At 40.9% G+C, this 22101-nt stretch overlaps 1 protein-coding gene across 2 annotated transcripts in view; it reads right to left on the bottom strand.

Moving 5' to 3' along the window:
- UGGT2 (UDP-glucose glycoprotein glucosyltransferase 2) overlaps positions 1-22101 on the bottom strand; it is a 448230-nt gene that overhangs the window by 278337 nt on the left and 147792 nt on the right. For both annotated transcript variants that reach the window (XM_033949012.1, XM_033949013.1), the window contains exons 10-12: positions 19942-20002; positions 17570-17661; positions 5968-6118 (exon numbers count right to left, since the gene is read on the bottom strand). In XM_033949012.1, the coding sequence (XP_033804903.1) occupies positions 5968-6118; positions 17570-17661; positions 19942-20002 (304 nt within the window). The remainder of the gene's footprint in view (positions 1-5967; positions 6119-17569; positions 17662-19941; positions 20003-22101) is intronic.

Below are 22101 nucleotides of genomic sequence, written 5' to 3'. Positions count from 1 at the left end.
GACACTGATGATCCGTGCTGGACCAGTGGCCTTGAGTACGGAGACCATTGAGATGAGCCCCTCCAAGCGTAGGTCGAGGAATCTATCATGAGGACCTTCTGATGAGGGAGCGTTTGAAACAGCAAGCCTCTGGAGAGATTGGAAGAGAGCATTCACCAGCGGAGAGACTGTCTCAATGAAGGAGTGACTGTAATGTGTCGAGAGAATGGTTCGCAAGCCTGCATCCACTGAGATGCCAGGGTCCACCGAGGAATTCTGAGGTGAAGTCCGGCAAAAGGAGTCACGTGCACTTTGGAGGCCATGTGACCTAGGAGGACCATCATGTGTCTCGCTGAGATTGAAGAACGGGAAGACACTGCATGACAGAGTTGAAGAAGAGCATCCAGATATTGTTGAGGAAGGAATGCTCTGAAATGATAGTGTTCAGAACAGCTCCGATGAACTGTATATTCTGAGAGGACTGAAGTTGGGATTTGGGAAAGTTGATTTGTAGGAACCACGTAGTCCGTTGGGTCGCCACAATAACCCCTGAGATGTTGAATCTTTGATGAGCCAGTTGTCTAGGTAAGGAAACACCTGAAGACCATGGTTCCTTAGAGTTGCTGCTACCACCACCAGGAGAACACTCTTGGAGATGAAGCCAGGCCAAATGGTAGCACTCTGTATTGGTAATGCAGATTCCCCACCTGAAATCTGAGGTACTGACGGGAGGTTGGATGAATGGGGATGCGAGTATAAGCCTCCTTGAGATGTAGAGAACATAACCAATCATTCTGATCTAGAAGGGGGGTAAAGGGATGCCAGGGATAACATGCAAAATTTTTCTTTGACTAAAAATTTGTTGAGAGTCCTGAGATCCAGAATGGGTCACAGATCGCCTGTCTTCTTCAGAACTAGGACGTAACGGGAGTAAAAACCCCTGCTCTGCTGTTCCAGAGGAACTACTTTGATGGCATGGAGATGAAGCAGAGCCCGAGCTTCCTGAAGAAGAAGGGCGATCTGAGATAGATTGGAAGGATACTCTCTTGGAGGAAACTGGTGGAATCTGAGTGAAATGAAAAGAGTATCCTTCCCTGATTATTGACAGCACCCAGAGGTCAAATGTAATGGTTTCCCATTGATGATAAAAATGATGGAAACGACCGTCTATGGGGGGAAGGGAGGACAGAGGCAGAACGATGGAGGTTATGCTCTGTTTTAAACAGTCAAAAAGGCTGAGGTTTCTGTTGCTTCTGCTGCTGTGGTTTCTTGGGAGGCAGTTGAGTGTAAGAAGCCACCCTTGGAGTATAACACCTCTGGAAAATTGGAGGAGGGCGTGAAAATTTTGCAGGAGCTGGCTTTGGCCTTTCATGTTCAGACAATTTCTTAGTGGCAGCCTCTATGGATTCATCAAAGAGGTCATTGCTGTCGCAAGGAATGTTAGTCAGACGGTCCTGAAGATTGTCAATGGTGCGAAGCCAGGCCAAGCGGTGCATCGCTACAGAGAAAACAGTGGCCCTAGCAGACAGTTCAAAGGCATCATAAGATAACTGGAGAAGATGTAATCTGAGTTATGACAGAGTAGCAGTGACTTCCTAGAACTCAAAATGCCTATGTTGATCCAGGTTCTTCAGAAAACATGGAAGACTATCAATGAGGAACTTGACATAAGTAATGAAGACAAAATTGTAGTTGAGGATTTTGGAGGACATCATAGCATTTTGATAAAGACGACGTCCAAACTTGTCCATATTCTTACCCTCTCTTCCAGGAGAACTGCAGCATAGACCCTGGAAGGATGGGCTCTTTTCAACGAGGACTCCACAAGGAGGGATTGATGGGATAACTGAATTCTCAAACCCTTTACAATGTAGAGTTCTATACCTTGAGTCCAACTTGCCTTGAACAACATCGTTTGAAAGTTTGAGACAAAAGCCGGTTAAGAGGGAGCTTAAGTGACCCTGCAGGAAGTTGAGGCAGATGCATTTCTTCTAGATACTCCTTAGAGTATTTAGAACCTGCATCTAATTTAATTTCCAGGTCATCAGTCATCTGACAAAGGAAGGAAGAGAAAGACAGATGATCCTCCAAGGCCCTGCCTCGAGAGGGGCTCGATGACCTCAAGGCATCTCGAGTGGAGAACGATGGCAACGCCTCTCTAGAGAAGTGGCAATCCAAAGAATATGGAGACTTGGAGGAGGGAATGGAAGTAGATGATTCCTCAGGGTCTGGAAGCAGTGACCTCGATCGAGGAGTTGGAGGCCTCGAAGAGCTGGAAGGTCTGGAATGAGGCCTAGAAGAGGAAGGCTGCTCTTTGGAAGAAGACCTGCACCTCGATGAATGCCTCGATCGACGAGAGTGGTGTCTGGAAGCAGGTCTCAAGTAGGATCGAGACTTTGCCCTATGTATGGAAACAAGCAATGCTGCTGATGAATGAATAGGGCTAGAAGCAGTAGATCGAAACTCAGTGGTTTGTATCGAGAAATTTCGAAGCACTCCCAAAGACTCTGCTCCTTGTATGGAGTGTGAGAATTCCTGTCGAGACACTCGCAAAGAATCTACTCCTTGCATCGAGTGTGTAGATGCCAGACCAGACACTCGCAAAGACTCTGCTCCTTACATAGTGTGAAGCTTCAGCTCGAGGCACAAGCAGGGACTCGACCTCACGGGAGACTGCTGATTGCCCAGGCTGGATTACAGGAGGCATTGTCGAGGCAGAGCCATATTTGCTCAGTAATTGAACAAACTGCTGTTCCAACATGGTCTGGAGAGAAGCCTGCAAATGTGGATCCGCGTCTGAAACTGGACCACTTGCTAAGGCTATAGGCTCCAAGGTGGCAGTGGAGATGTGCTTCGACTTGGAGGTCTTAGAGAACTTAAGGACCACCGCTGGAACTTTCTGCTTAGGTATCTGACCTGAGGAGAGCTCAGGGGAAGATAAAGCAGGTGTACTCGAGGCTAAAGACAATCCAAACGAGGACGGTGATGAGAATCAAGATCGGTGATGTGGAAGCAGGACCCTCAGTGGAAAGTGGGACCAAGGCAGCACTCGAGGTCGAGGGTGTCACTGAAGAGTCCATCCTGAATAGTTTTTCCACTAAAACCCAACAACGTTTAAAGGCTCAAGGTTGAAGAGTAGCACAGCACTCGCATGACTTAGGACTATGGTCAGGCCCAAGGCACCAGCAGTGTGGGTCCGTGAGAGAAATCGCATGCTGGCACTGGCTACACTTCTTGAAGCCCGTTATTGGCCGGGACATAGGAGGGAAGATAGCCGCTGCGAAGTCGAAGCCCACAGGCTGCAGCCGAGCAGCCTGCCCCGCCAGTCAGTCGACGAAGAAAAATAAAATAAAGCCTTTTTAAAAAAAAAAATTAAAATAAAAGAAATAAGTAACAGCGATTCACGACTAAAAAGAACACAAACCACGGTGAGAGAAGGCACGAAGCGAACGAAGTTCAGCGCAGAACGTCAAAGTACAGACTTCTCGGCTCCGCGGAAAACTGAGAACTGAGGAGACTTGCCCTGTGCTGGGCGGGAAGGCACTCACGCATGTGCGGTGCGGCTGACTCGAAACTTCTGAAGTTTTCTACAAGCAAATAGGCTTGCGAGGCTGTCCGCATCCGGGCTACGTGGATGACGTCATATGCGAGACTAGGCTGCCTGCTTGTCCTGGGATAACTGACACTATGGGGCTCATAATTAAAACAGAAATACACACCCAAATCGGCACTTGGATAACCTAAAATACATGTTGTCCAAATGCCGATAATTGAAATGGGATTTTAAACATATCCAGAGACTTTTTAGGCTTCTGAATCCCGCTGTGTGCCTCAAGCTGAAAAGGGTGTTTCTGAAGGAGTGGTTAGGGTAGGATGTGGGTCGACCTAGACTTAGTCTTACTGCAGGGATATCGAAAGCTTGACATTGCTGCCTTGATGGAACTTATACGTTGTGACTTAGGTGATCTAAAAACAGGTATAAGTGCCCAGAAGGTATCCAAAGTGACCAGATAACCACTGCAGATACAAAGTTCAGACCCCCACACACTCCCCGTGATCAATGACCCCCCACATCGCCATAAAAATTGGAATAAAAACATACATACCTGCCTCCAGAACATCAACACCTGGCATAGGAAAGCCTAGTAGAGCTGCAAAGAAGTGGCTTAAGTAATCTGAGGGGTGGGCTAGTGAACCATAGAGAAGAGGATTCAGGCCCTTAAGCCATTAACTACTGCATTCATGGTGATAAATGAGAGTTCAAAAAAAAAAAAGCCAAAACCCTACCGTACTGCCATATAGGTGGAACCTGCAGCCATAAGGGCTATTGGGGTTGTAGACAGGTGAGTATGGTAGGTTTTGGGGGGCTCACCATGACCTGCAAGGGAGTTGTGGTGAGATGTTTATCTGGCACCCTTTTTGTGAAGTTCAGAGCAGTGCCCTGTAAGGTGCCCCGTTACTCTGTTGCCATGTCTGGGTGACCAGTCCATCCCTTTGCTGGCCCCTCCCATGTCCAAAAGGTCTTGTTCTAGGCGTTTGGGACATGGACAATTTTTTGGACAAGAATGTAGTATAAAGATAGACATACTAGTGGTCTGGACGATCAAACGGCTGGACGTAGAAGTAGATGATTTTTTTTTTTAAAACCCAAAAGTGGACATACTTTTTTAGAATGGACTTTGAACGCTGCTGACTATGGGCAACTAGTGCCCTAAGCCCAAAACAGACTTAGACATTTGTTTTGATTATGCCCCTCCATGAGTGAATATAGAAAAAGAACTGACATAAAACAAACTGGGTCAAAATTAAAATATTTAAAAACAGAGAAACATAACTTTTAGTCTTTATTAGGATTTTTTTTTAGGGATATCAGAGAAAATGTTTAAAAGCTTTAACTTGTTTAACACTTGTTTAAAAGCTTTAATATCTTGTCCTGGTAGACTAGGATAGCAAAAGATATGTGGAGAGCCGTGGAAAAAAAAGCTGCTTGAAACCAAAGCAAAAGTGACTAGGATAGCACACAGTTCAGCCAAAATGTTGGAGCAACAAACTTCGTATGTAAGGTTATTCTTAGGAATTATGATGAATTAAATATTTAAAAAGATACAAGGGGAAAACCAAAACAGTCCTTAATAAAATATAAAGTATTTTTACATTAGCTGTAATGAGCATAACTGTGTACTGAAGTTGATAACTACAAAAAAAAAAAAAAAAGTGCAAAGACTTCCCTCACTGGATGAAAGTAATAAACATGATGTAAAATTTCTTCCTCCCTCATTGCCTGAGGGTATGCTATAAATGATATCATAGTAAACAAGCAATTAAAATCCATTCAAATGCTATCAGTTTTAGTATACATTTTAATAAGGCAATTTAGCATCTCCTCAGGTTCTTTTCATTTCTAATTCTTTCCCAATTAAAAAGACATATGTCATTTATCACTGTAAATTCTTTGTTAATTGTCTTCCACTAAAAGTGCATATAGTTAGCAAACTGAAAAAGGAAATATGGTGCCTTCATAGAAGATTAATTAATGTCAAGCCATTCTTATTTTGAGAAAAACCTTGCAGTGCCAACCTTTTCTCCAATACCATGAAAGAGCGTAAAACATATGTAAATAGTCTTGAAAGCAGATGTTTATTCAATGTTTCCCCATTATAAGCATTTTCCATTTTGTTCTTAAATGCTTTTTGGAACTAAAATGTCCTTGTTGCAACCTAATTCTTCTCCCAGCCCAGCTGTTCAGGAATGTTAAAGATTTTATTAATAATGTTAAAATGGCATAGAATTTACCCATGTTATGTTATATGTGTCACTAGTCTTTTATATATATATATATATATATATACATACATATATACACACACACACACACAGTATAAGAAAAATACAACGTAGGCTACTAAAATTAGAAAAAGATGGTGATAACCTGTGAACAGTTACCCCAATATATAGAAGATATATATATAATCAACTTTAAATACTTACAATTATTGAATCATGACGAATGTCTAATGCATAATTATCATCCACAGGATGGACTTGTAATCTGATAAATTTGCTGAGATCATTATCTTTGATTCCAAGATTATGAAGGCCATTTATCATTTTTCCTTCCATTTTAAGGGTTTCCATAATGCTTTGTTCAAATAAAGAACAACAGTAAGTAAAAAGTAGCATTTTATATTTGTTTAACATCTTTAGGCAAAGAAAAATATGAGTTGACATTAAACAGTATCTTTTCTGCAATTGGTATTATATAAAGATAATATCTATTAATGTATTTACTAGGTTGTGTTGTAGGGGTGATTCCTCCTTTACCTATTGGAAAACTGCAGGCCTGAAACTTAGGCTAAGAACTATCTTTGCTATCCTGAAGAATTCTAGATATGTTTACAAGATCTGTATGTGTACAGCCAAGGACATTTACCATCTCTGGAAGTCCATTTCCATGTGAATGTGGAGTAGAGCTAGTTTCTCATCTATGGCTATGAACAGTGCCCTTGTGTTATCATCTTGGCACATCTTGCTGTCTACAGAGGACCTTTCACAAGAACACTATTCATTATTCCTCTGTGTGACTAAAAAGACCAAGCTAGTCTGGTGCTGATTGTCCAACTCTGGATAGCACACACATTCTTCGGGTGTGCACAGGTGACCCACAGAGGACCAATTTTGGGTTTGGGGAAGCTTGGACCCATAGTTGTGTGGCTCCTTTGCACTGTACAGAGGACTATAAGAACTGATCAGAAATAATTTCCCTTGTGTGTCCTTGATCTCGGCTGAGCTAGAAAATCAGGAACTGTTCTTTTGGAGACTGTACCATGAAGGACTGGCAATCATTTGAATTGGCTGTTACCGGAGAGAAGTGACCTTGTGCTGACTGAACGAGGAATCTCCAACTTCAGGACTGTCTTAAGGTTCGCTGTATGCTTGTAGCCTAAAGATTATTCTATTATCAGGGTGAGCAAAGGTGAGGCAGGAATTTTCTCTTAGTCTTGCTGGGTTAGGATAGATTCTTGTTTTGGTTGGATTAGGTTCGTTTGGGACTCTTGGTTAATGCCAAGCTAATCATAAGATTTGCTGCTTCTACTTATCAGGAATCATATATTGTGTGATAATTAGTCATGTAACCACTGTTCCCTCTAAGCTGAGCAGGAGTCCTCCACCCACAGTCTCACCAATAGAGGGTGCTGTTTTACTGTCACATTTTTCAATTGTGAGGGACATGCAAGTTCTGCAGGACTCCAGGGAACATACCTGTCCTTAGCGACTGAAAATATTCCACCCCCTAGTGGTAGCAATGCAGCTGGAGGACACCTGCTCAGCTTAGAGGGAACACGACTCATGTCCCCCCTCTAATTTCCCACTTCCTCTTTGATCTGTCGCCTTGAGTTTGTATAGGTTTGTGCGAATCACATATGGAAGATTAGATTAATTACTTAGTGATTACATATGTACTAGTTGTGTGCTATATTGCTTAATACACAATCTTGAAATAGTCTTCTAATAGGAAAATCTCAATACATAATGCACATTCCTTGTTGTGCCAGAAAGTGAAACTCCAGTCTTCATGGATCTTCAGACTGCCATTGAGTATCTTAAACTTCAAATGATTGATTCCTCATTGATCCTACTGAAGTATACACTATTTGAATTTTTTAATTTATATATTTTTTCTAATCACTCATAGCATAAAGTGTATTATAATATACAGATATTTAGCTTTTAGTTTCTGTTCATCCCCATTGCCAATGCGTTTCACTACTCTTTTTCAAGACGGGGAAATACTGCAATTCAAAAGTTAAAATTAGATACTATCAGCCAAGGCCTACACCCCAAGCAATTCTCTATAACAGAGATTCCCAACCCTGTCCTGGAGGACCACCAGGCCAATCAAGTTTTCAGGATAGCTCTAATGAATATGCATGAGAGAGATTTGCATATAATGGAAGTGACAGGCATGCAAATCTGTTTCATGCATATTCATTAGGGCTATCCTGAAAATTGGCCTGGTGGTCCTCCAGGACAGCGTTGGGAACCACTGTTCTATACAACATTATACTTCTGATAAAGCATTATAAACTATCACATTCTTACCATTGTGCTAGTCACACTTGCTTGTTCATTACTTGCCGCTACTGAGCCAAAATGGCCACGGTGTTTTTCTCGCCAGTTAAATAGGGAAACCCCATGACGTTACCTCCCACATACAACGGGTAGCATGGACTTAATGTTGCTCATTATAGAGCAAATAACGATATTAGAAAATGACTTGAAGGATAATATAGAAAGTTTGAGAGATACAATCAAACAAGCCTGTAAGGATGAACCTGAATTTAATACGTTGGACATTGACCAATGCCAAAAAGCCAAAAAGTAGAAACATACAGAGAAACTATAAAACAAACAAAGGTCAAAAGGAATGAACGTGATTATACAAACAATCAAGTGTATTTTTGGCTTTTCAGAGGGACTACTGTGTCTATGGCGAAACAACCTTTTGATGAGGATGACCAACTCTCTACTGACTCTGGTTCCATGAGTAACCAAAGCAGGGGTCGAACAAATACAAGAGGGAATCGTAGACCAGGGACTTTTTTACCCCGAGGACAAAAGAGATCTTGAGGCCCCAGAAGAGTAGGGTTTCAGGCCCAAATCCAAGCAGGGTATATGCAAACACGATCTCAAATGTGGAACAATCAAACATAATGAATATATCTGGAGTCTCCCTGTCAAAAGCTCAGGAATCCCTTTTGAATCTAGGTTTGGGATTTGTGCAAACTCTGAAGTATGATGCGTTTGAAACTAGACTGGCAATATTTAAATTGATATAGAAATTACATACTAAAATGTTTTTCTTGGATCATCAATATACTGGGGAAGGAATGATTATTTTGAACAAATCCAATTGGTGCCCTAGTACCCCTCTTCATGAAAATCTGTGTACCTTTAGAGATTTGGTTCTCCAGGAGATAGGACAATTAGAAGATTCTAATGTTGATAACCGCCCTGAATTTAATTTGACTTATGAAGAATGGATAGCCTTGGGTGAGCTAAGAAATGAGACCGCTCTGATTATTACTCGGGCGGATAAAGGAGGCACCACAGTAGTCCAATCTAGAGAAAGCTATTTACAAGCAGCTTATCTTCAGTTGAATGATAGAGACATATCAAATACTACCAACTGATCAAGTAACGGATTTGAAACAACATATTTCAAATGTAGTATCTAAGCCTTATAAAACCAAAATTCTTACCTCAAAGGAAGCTACATTTCTCAGACCTAGTTATCATGTCACTCCTAAGCTCTACTTTCTTCTGAAGATCCATAAAAGTCTGAATAATTCCCCCGGCCGCCCCATAGTATCAATGAGGAATTCTGTTTTGGAACGGTTATCAAAATTTTTAGATGTCTTTTTATCCCATAACAAGGATACGACACATATGTTGAGAATGCTCTCAGAAATCAGTAATGTAGAAGATCATTGGTTAATAGTGACACTTGATGTCATATTATTATACACAAGGATTCCAGTGGATAGAGCGTTGAATATGTTACAACACATTTTTGATAAACAAACTGTCTGCCCTAGAATCCCTTCGCCTTTTCTGATGGAACTGGCATCTTTAGCGCTAACAAAAAGTTATTTTTGGTTTGATGGCTGTTTTTTGGTTTGTTTTGGGTTTTTTTTTACAAACTTATGAAATAGCCATGGGGGCTTCAATGGCCCCTTCTTTGGCAACTCTCTAAATGGCAAATTTAGAAGAATCAAAGATTTTTATAGCTGAAGGATTCCAACATGTAATGATCTGGAAAAGATTCTTAGACAACATATTCTGTATTTGGACATCCACTGAGAAAGAGCTACAAAAGTTCCTGACATGGATAAATCAGATTGATATGAATATCAAATTTACAGCTATCGTTGAGACAAGGGAGATTGCATTTTTGGATGTAAAGATTATAAAACAACAGAACTCTCTTAACAACTATATTTAGAAAACCATCTGATAGGAACAGTCTATTAAGTTTCCATAGTTTTCACTCAGAGAAATTAAAAAAGAGCTTACCAATCAGTCAGTTTCTCCGTCTTAAGACGGATTTGCCATTCAATGGAGGAATTCCGTAGTCAGGCCAAGGAAATGAAAATAAGTTTCTATCAGCGAGGCTATCCTAGAGTGGTGGTCCAACAAGCATATTTAAGAGCCAAATATGCACACCATGAGCTATAGGTGCAATACAAACATCACACAGAAGAGACAGAAACTATTACTTTTGTGCAAAAATACTCCACCTTGGCCTCTCATATCACTCAAATTATCATGAAACACTGGCATATTGTCACTTTGGCCATTCCTAATATAGAAGAGAAGTCCATTTTTGCATTCAAACGTGGTACAAATATAGGGGAATTGGTAAATCACAGTATTATTAAAGACATTGCCCCTAGAATACAAGGATACCACTCAGATTGTGAACAATGTCAGTGGTGTGTATCTACCTTGATAGGGGACAGTTGGACTCACCCCATTACTAAGAAAATATATTATTCCAAAAATCGCACCAAATGCAATTCCACTTTTGTTATTTATTTGATTCAATGCCCCTGCCCTAAAACTGTACGTAGGGTGCACTACGTGATCTATCAAAACTAGACTAACTGAACATAAGACTAGAGTTAACACTCAAAGTGAAAATGCGCCCCTCGTCTGACGTTGGATGTTATGTAAACATACTTTGAAAGATCTTAAGTGGAGGGTATTGGAATCTGTACATATTGGGTGGGAGGGTGGCAATGTGGAGCGCATTTTGAATATTAAGGAATTGAGCTGGATGTTTGAGTTAAAACTCCATGCACCTGGAGGGATTAAATCTAACCTCCGATTGGATAACACTGGTTGTATAAAGCAGATTTGTAAATAAAACTGTTTCTACCTCTTTAAAGTCCGGGTAGGCTGCCTGTGAGGGCGGATACTTTTGGGTTCCCAGTCGTACATGGGGGGTGACATCATGTGATTTCCCTATTTAACTGCAGAGAAAAACGTTGCGGCCATTTTGGCTCAGTAGCGGCAAGTAATGAACAAGCAATGTGAATAATACAATGGTAAGAATGTGATCGTTTGTAATGCTTTATCATAAGTATAATGTTGTATAGCGCATTGCTTGGGGTGTAGGCCTTGGCTGATAGTATCTAATTTTAACTTTTGAATTGCAGTACTTCCCTGCCTTGAAAAAGAATAGCAAAATGCGTCAGCAATGGGGATGAACAGATACTAAAAGCAAGTACCTGTATATTTCAATACACTTTATGCTATGAGTGATTAAATAAAATATAAAATATATACATTAAAAATTCAAATAGTGTATACTCCAGCGGAATCAATGAGGAATCAAGCCATTTGAAGTTAAGATACTTGATGGTGGTCTGAAGATCCATGAAGACTGGAGTTTCACTTTCTGGCACAACAGGGAATGTGTATTATGTATTGAGATTTTCCTAATGGTGTGCTAACATATCTACAGAGACAGTTGTGAATAATTAGTAGTTTGTTATTATTTACAGCTGGCTACATAAATAAATATATTTTTCTATCTTTATAATAAAATCTGTTTCAGATATTCTGGTCTCATTATTCTAATAAGACTGCATAAATCTGAACCTGGCTGGTAGTTGGTGTCCTATTTCCCTAGGCACGAGTTACAAATGTTTATCTGACAGTTTTATTACACCTACTAATTACCCGCTACAGTGTTTAAGGAAGGAACTAGTACACATTAATAGTTACCCTGAAAATAAGACCTATCCTGAAAATAAGCCCTAGCATGATTTTTAAAGATGTTCCTAATATAACCCTTACCCCAAAAATAAGCCCTAGTTAAGCTAAATCCCTGAAGCCCCCCCCCCCACCAAATGTCCCCAACACTCCCAGATTCCAACCCTGCCCATTTCGCTGGAAAAAAAAAAAGACTCAGATTCAGCAACCCCCACCCCAGTGAGACCTGACATACCTCCACTCTGAGGCCTCCTAAAGCAGCAGCGGCAGTGCTCTAAACGGGCTGCTTCATAGTCTTCCCCTCTGGGGCCTTCCCTCTGCTGCATCACTAAGCACTGCTGCTGCTGCTGTTAATGGAGGCCTCAGAGTGGAGGTATATTAGTCTCATGGTGAGAGGGTCGGTGGGGTTCTGCTGCACAAGGGGATGAGTGAGAGGGAAGGAAAGATGCTGCACAAGGGGGGGGGGATGGGGAGACAGGAAAGAGGAAGAACTGGGTTAGAGGAGAGGAAGGGAGAGATGATTGTTGTACATGAAAAAAATAAGACATCCCCCGAAAATAAGCTTTAATGCATTTTTTGGACCCAAAATTAATATAATAAACTGTCTTATTTGGGGGGCAACATGGTAATGCTGCATTTAGAATGCTTTAACATAGACAACTCCATTTAAATTAATATAGGTGTCTTTAATGCATGTCAGCTATTAACATGGCAGATAGCTCACTGCATTTGGCTACGCCTCCAGAGGTACAACTAACTGCATTTTGCATTATCTTTTATTCCATGTTAATGGATTTTGCTCTGCACTACCTGCATAGCAGGCCTCCCAAAAGTTCTAGGAGCACTTTAGATGCACTCTTATACCTAGCAGATGGAGTTCCTCAGCTTTCTCCTGGGGGAAGAGTATCTGTAAACACCACAATGTTGAGAACAATCTTAACTTAGCTTTAAATTTTTCGATGGTTCTGAAAATTCCTTTTAGTATTTTCACCATAAAGTCATTAAATACAGTGCTCTGGTCTGACAATATGCTGTCCCAAAGAGATGTCACCCTGGTTAGCTTTATAGTGCTTGATGTGGTATCTGTGTGGGTTTAGTGCTGTTTTAAGCATTTGGCCTGACTCTCCAACACAGCATCCTTTCTTTTCTGCTCATACACTACATTTGAAGATAAGCATCTGTAGGATTCGCTCATGCTGTCTTCCCCATGCGAGTGGCACTGCGGTCCTTCGATAATTGTTGGCAAAATTTGGAGCCCGGTGTATTGTAGGGACATTTACTATTCTCTTTTTCAGCTTCTACTATGAGCTTGCTTTTCACTACATTTTTGTTTTCAATTAGGTGGTGGATGATGGAGCTAGGAATATCTTTCAGTAATCCAATCCATCCTCCTGGCTGTATATCTTTTATGGTTCTACTCTCTTTTTCTAGCTCCAGATTGCACTGTACTGTATGGAAATCCTGGATTCTCTACAAGGAGAGCTGTTCCAGCAGTTGGTAATGGACCCCCATGCAGAATGGGGTCATACTGGAATTAGAGAGATGGAGAGAAATGTTTCTTTATAATTTGGTGTATATCATTTGCAAATTGAGAAAACCTGAGGGCACAAACTATATCTGGTGCTTGCTTGATTATGACAACAGTTAACAATTCTATTAAATGCAATACTGATAGCTTTGAGAGAGAAAGAATGCAAATTAGGTAAGAATTATTGACTGTTGACAATCAGTCAGGCACCAGATATAGTCTGTACCCTCAGGTTTTCTCAATTTGCAAATGATATACACCAGATTACAAAGGAATGTTGGCATATGCTTGAAATGCACACTTATTTTCAAGGTAAATTTCCTGTTATAGCTTATTCTCAATCAAGAAACTTGAAAAAGAATTTAAGACTGATTCTATAAGGGGTATCTGAAAGGGCAGGCACCTAGAAAATGGTGTCTGCTGCATGTCAATCACATTCAGGTGCCACTTAGAGAATCACGGCTATTGGCGCCTAACAATGAATTTAGCTGCTAGTAATGTAGGTCTTTATAGACCTACATTTCTGGTGCCTAGGTTCATCACAGAATCACGCCTAGTGGTGCTTATTGATGCCTAAGGCCAACTCCACCCCTAAACATACCTACTTAGGTGTGTGGTATCACTAAGCGCCCGGATGTTAGCCACCGGTCCCGGGAGGCACCTAGCAGCACCTAAGATTTATTTTAAATTGTTTTTAGTTTTTTTTAATCGGCTTCTAATGGTATAATTGATTATTGTGCCACTTAAAGCCAATTAAAACAATTAAGTTAGGCACAGGCAGGCACGATCTAGGCGCCTGCTGGCACCTAATTTTAGGTGGCCCGTACAGAATTTCCCTCTTAGGCCTAGATTCACTAAACTTACCGATCCCGTGATGACGATCGCAAAATCAGGTTTACTGGTTTTGTGATTGTTCCTGTTCCCCGACCCGATTCACTAAACTGCTGCCCTATCAATCTCCTATCCGATCCGATCCATCCATGCAAATGAGTAAAACCCCATGCAAAATAGCCAAGCGATTGATTCACTAACAATTGCTTGGCTATTTTGAATCAGGTTTTACTATCCTAAAACCCAACTGCTGCAAACCTGTCGGTAACTGTATTACCATCAAGATACTACAAAATAAAGCCTTTGAAACATCAGACCCTTGTCAAAATCATTTATAGCAAAAAAGTGGGCCACCAAGATGATTAATTTAATTTTTTTATGATGAATTTCCAATCCCATCTTATTTGTCATCACAACTAATGAACTATCATAACTGTTTCCTGACACCACTTTCTACTATTTGTTTTTTACCAATGCTCCTTTTATTTCCCCTTTTGAATAATTAAACCATTGGCAGGCACATCATAACTATACAGATGTCAATCTTCAGAACCTCTTATTTCTGGATCGTGCGCATGACACTGCAAAGGGGGAACTACACTCCTTGAGGGCATGCTCTCAGAAGGTGCTGACAGACCCATATAATTTAGATTGAAGGCTTCAAACATCAGACTCACAAAATCAGGGGTAAATCCTTGTCCAGGATGCCCCAAGGACACCTGCATAGATTGTTTTTTCTTACTCGAGGGTCCAGGGGCTTTCGTTATTTCCAGGCTCCGGGAGGGAATTTTGACTCACAGATCAAGCCACCTGCAAATCCATGGCCCTGGAGGCAGCAGAGGGGGCTAAGCCCATGGCTTTCGCCATCCCCACCCACCCCCCATCAACATGCTCCATGGCACGTGGCATATTGACACTCCTCTTTCAGCTATCCAGCACAAATCTGTATTGCTTTTGAACCAAATCAAGGTGTTTTTGAGGCAGATAGAGATGGATTGAAAAATCTAAGATAGCCACCGCGGCAGCATTCTAGTGCTAAAAACAGGCTGGGAGAGCAAAATTACAGTTCAAAAAAATTTAGAGAAGGGGATTTTAGAAGTAGGAGACCCTAGTGGATGCCCCAGCAACCCTCAAAAATCCAATTTAAAACCATCACCAATGTTTCCCATAGACTACAATAACCTGTATTCACTGTTACTGCTGGTGCTTGGACTCAAGCTGAAGTACAAAGAGTTCTGCCTCAGACAAAAAAGTAAGTTGCTTCAAAAGCTTGTATCTTTGGCCTGCCAGTCAAACCAATAAATATGACCAAGATCTCAAACCCCCTAACTCCATATGTGTTGATGAGTGTAGGGAAACACAGCCAACACCCAGTAGAACCCTCAAGACTGGCATGGGGCCAAATAGCCTGCACACAAACTCTGGATAACCACAAGTGAGCTCTGCTGTGAGAGGATTGATCCCTGAGCATCCAAACTGTTAGTGCAGACTGGCTAGATAGGTTCGCTAAGGGTTGCCTTGCTATCCACAGACTCAGTCCAGAGAGTCTACTTTCTCACAGTACAAGGAGCACTGGGAACCTCTGCAGCACCAAAAGTCTCACAATCTAGATAACATACCCAAAATTAATAAAAATGATCTCAGAGTAGATCAGAAAACTACAGTTCTTACAAACAGGATACCAGCAGAATGTACAAAAAATGTCTCCTTCATATTTATAGCCCCCTCCCCTTAACATCTTACCCAAGTACAGAAAACCTGCTTCTACTTATACAACTACACTTCCCCCTCCCCATTTGTGGTTTCCACACTCATGGTTTCACAAATTTGCGATTTTATTTTTTTTTTGGGGGGGGGAAGATATTTTATCACGTTCCCGCCTCTCTTCCGCCTTCTCCCGGCCTTACCTGTGGTCTAGCAGGCTTTCGGGGCAGGAGCAATCTTCCTACGCTCCTGTCCCGAGCAGATCGCCAATAGGAAATGGCTGCTGTGAGCTCCCGCTTGAAAACCTAAATAATCTAGATAACAAAGCAGACAGTCGAATGGAAGCTGAGCTTGGGTCGATTTTGGACCTGGAGGATACGTTGTGGCAGGGGAAAGACATTTTAAATGAAAAAACTAGGGCTCTCTTTCAAGTAAGTTGTATTTTGGGCTGTACTAGTGAAGTTCAGTGTCTTGTCAACTGCCTAGAAATGTTTTAATAGGCAGGTACAAATACAAATGAAAGGTACTGGGGGGGATTTAAAAAGGTACTGGGGTGTAAAAAATTGTTAGTCAGCTGGGACTAATCAGAGGGGGGACAAGGTGCAGAGCAGTTGTTCCCAAACCTGTCCTGGGGGACCTCCAGCCACTCAGGTTTTCCAGATATCCCTAATGAATATGCATGAGAGAGATTTGCATATAATGGAAGTGACAAGTATGCAAATCTCTCTCATGCATATTCATTAGGGATATCTGGAAAACCTGATTGGCTGGGGGTCCCCCAGGACAGGTTTGGGAACCACTGGTGCAGAGCCTAGCAAGGATTGTGGGGTTGGGAGCAGAGCCTGGCAGGGAGAATTTGGTTCAGAATGGTTTTTCTTTTGTTTTCCTCCTCTAAATCTAGGGTGCGTCTTATGGAACGAAAAGTACGGTATATCTAGTAAATTCCCATTTATTTAAAAATCTATATAAGATAGAGATGGGTCCTTTTAGCCTTATCCTTTTTTCCTTTTCTTCTCTATGCTTGACTATACTTCCTCTTTTTTCCTTTTCATCTTTTTTTCGATTGGCTCCCTTTGCTTACACAAGTTATGTATTCACTGGTGTTCCCACAGTTTTGTGTGATTGTCAAAAGAATAGATATATCCACATTTATACCTGAGATATGTGAAATATGTTTACTTTTTGTTGGAATAAGTCCTCTCTAAATATTTATTCATATCCTCCTATTTTTCATGTTTTTGATTAGATTGTTTTAGCGACATATTTAATTTATCACATTGTTTTCTACATTAACATTGATTGTGTTTGTTTTTATTTTTATTTATTTAAATTATACAGCTTGTACTTGTATGAACATACATTAACACTGTTTGTTTTAAACTTTTTGTGTAGACTCCTGATGCAGGTCAAGAGGCTGAAACATGGCCGGGTTGAGTTATTTTGAAAGTATTTCATTAAAAGACTTTTATTGTTCCCTTATGATCATCTCCACTGTTTGTGTTTTTGCCATATTCTGCGGAGTTTTGATCTTCTGTTTCTACCATAAATGTAAACTGGAAATTTATCTTTTCATCTTGAAAGAACTCAAATACAGGGGCCACTAGGCGTGCTCCAGCTAGTGTTCTTGGCAGCACTTGCTGGCTAGGAGGAAACAATTATCTGCAAAACTACATGTGAAACCCTGTAAATTAACATGTATATAAAACGTATCAGATTAAACAAAACACACAATTAAATTTAACATCTTACCTAAATAAATTATCAGTTTCTAAATCAATATGAAGTCCATTTATATACAAGCTTGCATCACCAGGCTGAATTCCCAGGGTTTCTGCAAAATTCTTTGAGAATAAAATACAACTTATAAAACAAAAGAAAAATATACATATTAGCTCTATATAAGCATACTTGTTGAATATGTTTAAGGAAAGAAAAAAAAAAATCACAATACATATCTCATCAATTGCAGTAATAGTAAATTGCAGTTTCTACTAAATCAAGGTGAGCATTCCATTTATTTTACCACTAAGGATTTAGAATAGAATCATAGTTTCTCACTTATATAAATGTTTTATTGTAATAGTCATACAAAAATCTTAACATTTTGTATGTTTGACCATTTAAATAACCATTTTGTTTCACTGTACTTTGAAAATTAGATGTGAAACTTAAACCAATAACCAAGCATTATATACACTCTGGCCAAATTGTGGAATTTGAATAAGTGATACCAAATAGATCATATTTAGGCACCTTTACAGAATGATTAGGCCACAGAAGTCCTTAGAAAATGTAAGGAAACTGGGTCTCCGTGCAAAGTAGCTTATCTTTAACAAGTATTGTACGATACAATTGACCAGTCACAGAAATGTGTCACAAATTTTTAACACAAATGTTCATATACAAAAGTACCTACAGCATAATTTGTCAATTAAGGAAAATGCTAAAATGGAACACTGAACAGAAAAAGGCAAAATAAAGATTTGTTCTTTTATAACCAATCATAGTAAAAAAAAAAAAAAAAGTCATATATTTGAGTATATGTGGTAGCTGTCTATATACTGTATAACAAAAACAAAAAAAGTAGAGGAACTGGAGTAAAAATAAACAAACTATTCCTATAACTCCTGTTATATTCACTGGGTACTTTGGCCAACAAAAACCCAAACCCTCTTGCTAGACTATCTACTGATGAACTTATGGAGAGGGGGAAAAAGGCCTCAGTAGCCACAGAGCAAATCGTTGCACCGGAGCTATGAAGGGGAACTAATGATTCTCAACGGCTCCCCCCATGCTTATATTATTGGCCAGAAAAACCCCTTTATCTAGCTTATGTTTCTCTTGTACGTTTTAAAGTTCAAAAGTACTGGCTAATATTTATTATTTATTCAATTTTCTATACCTTTCTCCCAGGAGAGCTCAGAGCAGTTTTTTTCGTTTGACGTCTCTGATTGGGGAATGCGTGAAAGGTTTGTGTGTTCTCCTATGTCTAGTTGAGGTAGTTTGGATTAGGCGGTTGTTTAGGTAGGCTGGGCTATCTCCATTTATGGCTTTAAATAGTAGGCAGTAGAATTTGAATTGCACTCTTGCTTGTATTGGGAGCCAGTGTGAGTCGAGGTATGCAGCCGTGATGTGATCATGTTTCCTCATGGAATAGATAAGCCTTAGCGCTGTGTTTTGAACTGTTTGTAATTGTTTTATCATGGTTGTGGGGGGTTGAGGGGAGATAGAGTATGTTGCAGAAGTCTAGAAGACCTAGGACTAGGGACTGGACCAAGAGCTGGTATTGTTTTCTGTCGAAGAATTTTCAAACTTGCCTTAAGTTTCTCATGACCACGAATGATTTTTGCATTGTTTTGTTGATTTGTGGTTGCATTGTACAGCATCTGTCTATTGTCATTCCTAGAAGTTTTAGAATGGGTTGTATGGGGTATGTGTTTGAGTTTATTACTAGATTTGTTATAGTTGGGGTTTTATTATTTTCGAGGAGAATTAATTTTGTCTTGTCTGGGTTGAGTTTCAGTTTGTGATTATTCATCCATGTTGCAATTGTTTCAAGTGTCCTATGTAGTGTGTCATGGAGGATGTTGGTTGGTCAAAAGGAAGGAGAATGGTGATGTCGTCTGCATAGCTATAGGTTAAGCCTGATTTGTTCAGGCAGGTGCCGAGGGATGCTATATAGAGATTGAAGAGAATTGGGGACAGACTAACCCCCCTCTTCTACTAAACTGCGCTAGCGGTTTTAGCGCGGGGAGCTGTGCTGAATGGCTTGCGCTGCTCCTGACGTTCACTGAGTTCCTATGAGCATCGGGAGCAGCACGGCTCCCCACGCTAAAACCACCAGCGCAGTTTAGTAGAAGAGGGGGTAAAGCATAATTAGTAAAGTATAATACAAGAAAAGAAAGGAAAAAAAACCTAAAACAGGCTAATTCATGAAATCTGTAAGAATAAACGAAAAGGAAATTGGACTTAAAATCAATTTTTTAATTAAGGAAGAGATTAAACTTTAAAATTATTCCCTGCCCTTTATTAGAAATCAATTACTGTAATACTTAGAGAAAAATCCATTACAATGGTACTTGTCCAGAACGTTATACAGAATAAAAAACATCAAGACAAACCTTTTGATTTTCTTTAATTTCCTTCCTCATGTCTTGGTTTAGAGCAATTTTAGTGAGTGACCTGTATAATAAAAACAAATTAATAAACAAAAAAAATGGTCAAAGTTAGTTTATATTCAAACAAAGTTTTGTTCACCTTTACCACACAAGAGGGCAATATCTTCACACTATGCCATAATGCAACAGTTCTTCCAAAGCTGAAAACTTAGGGGGTCAATATTCAAGGCAATTTAAACAACAGAAATGGTTCCTGGTTGTTTAAATTGCTTGTACAAGGCTAACTGGGCATGTTTGGTGGGACTTAACTGGGTAGTGCCTGGTAGAGACCTGCACAGGAACGGAGACGGCGGGGATCCTACGGGTTCCCCCTTCGGATCACGGGGATCCAGTGGGGACGCCCCCTAGGGTCGCGGGGATCCTGCGGGGTTCGATGCACTTGAGCTGCAAGGCTCGTCTTCTTTTCCCTACCTGCTCTGCCGCAGCACACAGCCAACCGGAAGTCTTCCACGATGTCAGCGCTGACGTCAGAGGGAGGGCTTAAGCAAAGCCCTCCTTCCCTTCGACGTCAGCGCTGACATCGGGAAGACTTCCGGTTGGCTGTGTGCTGCGGCAGGGCAGGTAGGGAAAAGAAGATGAGCCTCGCGGCTCACGTTCCATTTTGCTTGCAGATGAGGGCTGGGAGGCGTAACACAAAAGGGGGGAGGGAGTGCATTTTTGGCACAAGGCATGAACTTGGGAAAGAGGATGGAGGAAGGGAGGGAAAGAGATGCTGAGGTGGGGGAGGGAATGCGTTTTTGGACACAGAAGGCATGAACTTGGGAGAGAGGAAGGGAGGGAAAGAGATGGTTGTGTACACAGGAATGGAAGAAAGGAAAATTTTTGGTCATAGGGAGGGAGGGAGTGAGGTATAGATGAGAGGGAGAAAATTGTGGTGGAAAGGGAACAGTGGGACAGATTGAAATGGATGCAAGAGGGAGGAATGTTGGACATAGTGGTGAAGGGAATGGAGGGAGAGATGTGGCATAGTGCTGGAGAGGGGTGATAGAAGGAGAAATGTTGGGTATGGGGCTAGTGGGCAGGCACGAAAGATGAGAAAGGGATAAATGCTGGACCACGGTAGGAGGAACCAATGGACAGCAACTGAAGAATTTACAAAAGATGGGAAAGCGGAAAAAAGAAACTAGGACCAACTTTATGGAAAAATAAGTCTTCAGACAACAAAGGTAAAAAACAGAATTTATTGACTAAAATATGTTAGCTTTGGGAAATGTATATAGAAGATGTCTTTGTATTGTGTTCAAAAGAAAAGGAAATGCATTTCTGGTTTTATTTCTACAGTGTTGAAGTACTTGCTGATCCTTGCTGTGACTGGTGGGGATCCTCAAGCACCGCCAGCAGAGGACCTCCTCTAGAGACGGCCAGAACTCCCCTCCACCAAGCACAGCAGTCACTGGCAACATCCATGAGCCACTGAGGTGCCAGCATCTATGACTCAGGGACGCTACTGCTGCCTGCCAAGCTTGGCAAATGGGACCCCCGGCCAACTGCAAAGAAGTCCTCAGCTGACAGCTTGGGGGTTCTCATCAGCTGAGTATTTATATTTTATATTTACATCAGAGGCTCTGGTAGAAACCCGTTTACAAAGTATGTATTCTTACCAATTAATGTTTCCAAATTAATAAAGTCTCTTTGCTTATTTGTAAATGGGTTTCTACCAGAGCCTTTAATTCAGTAGCATAATTAAACGAAATAACTATTTCTGAAGTTTATAGGGATGGGTGGGGACGGAGGGGATTCCTCACGGGGACGCAGGGGATTCCTCGCGGGGATGGGTGGGATTTCTGTCCCCGCGCAACTCTCTAGTGCCTGGTTAGCAGCCAAGTCAAAGCCAGCTATATAGGGGCATAGCTAGCCCTCCAATTTTTGGGGCTCCCAGGGGTGGAATGGGGAAGACAAACATTCTCATCAAAATTATATACAGGATGAGAAAGAATATATATTAATTTCAAAAAAATACCCTTCTCAAATGTCATTTCAATTTTCTTAGTCCAAGTTATCCAGAGGTGTAAATTCACTATGAATAACTCATAAACTTAATTCCTTTTTGGTTACTATCTAAAGGGCTGAGCCTCAGATCCCCGTGTGTTGTATGTTTCACAA

The sequence above is a fragment of the Geotrypetes seraphini genome, chromosome 6 (genome assembly GCF_902459505.1).
Source record: "Geotrypetes seraphini chromosome 6, aGeoSer1.1, whole genome shotgun sequence".
NCBI classification, from domain to species: domain Eukaryota; kingdom Metazoa; phylum Chordata; class Amphibia; order Gymnophiona; family Dermophiidae; genus Geotrypetes; species Geotrypetes seraphini.
This window is presented reverse-complemented; position numbering and strand designations above follow the sequence as displayed.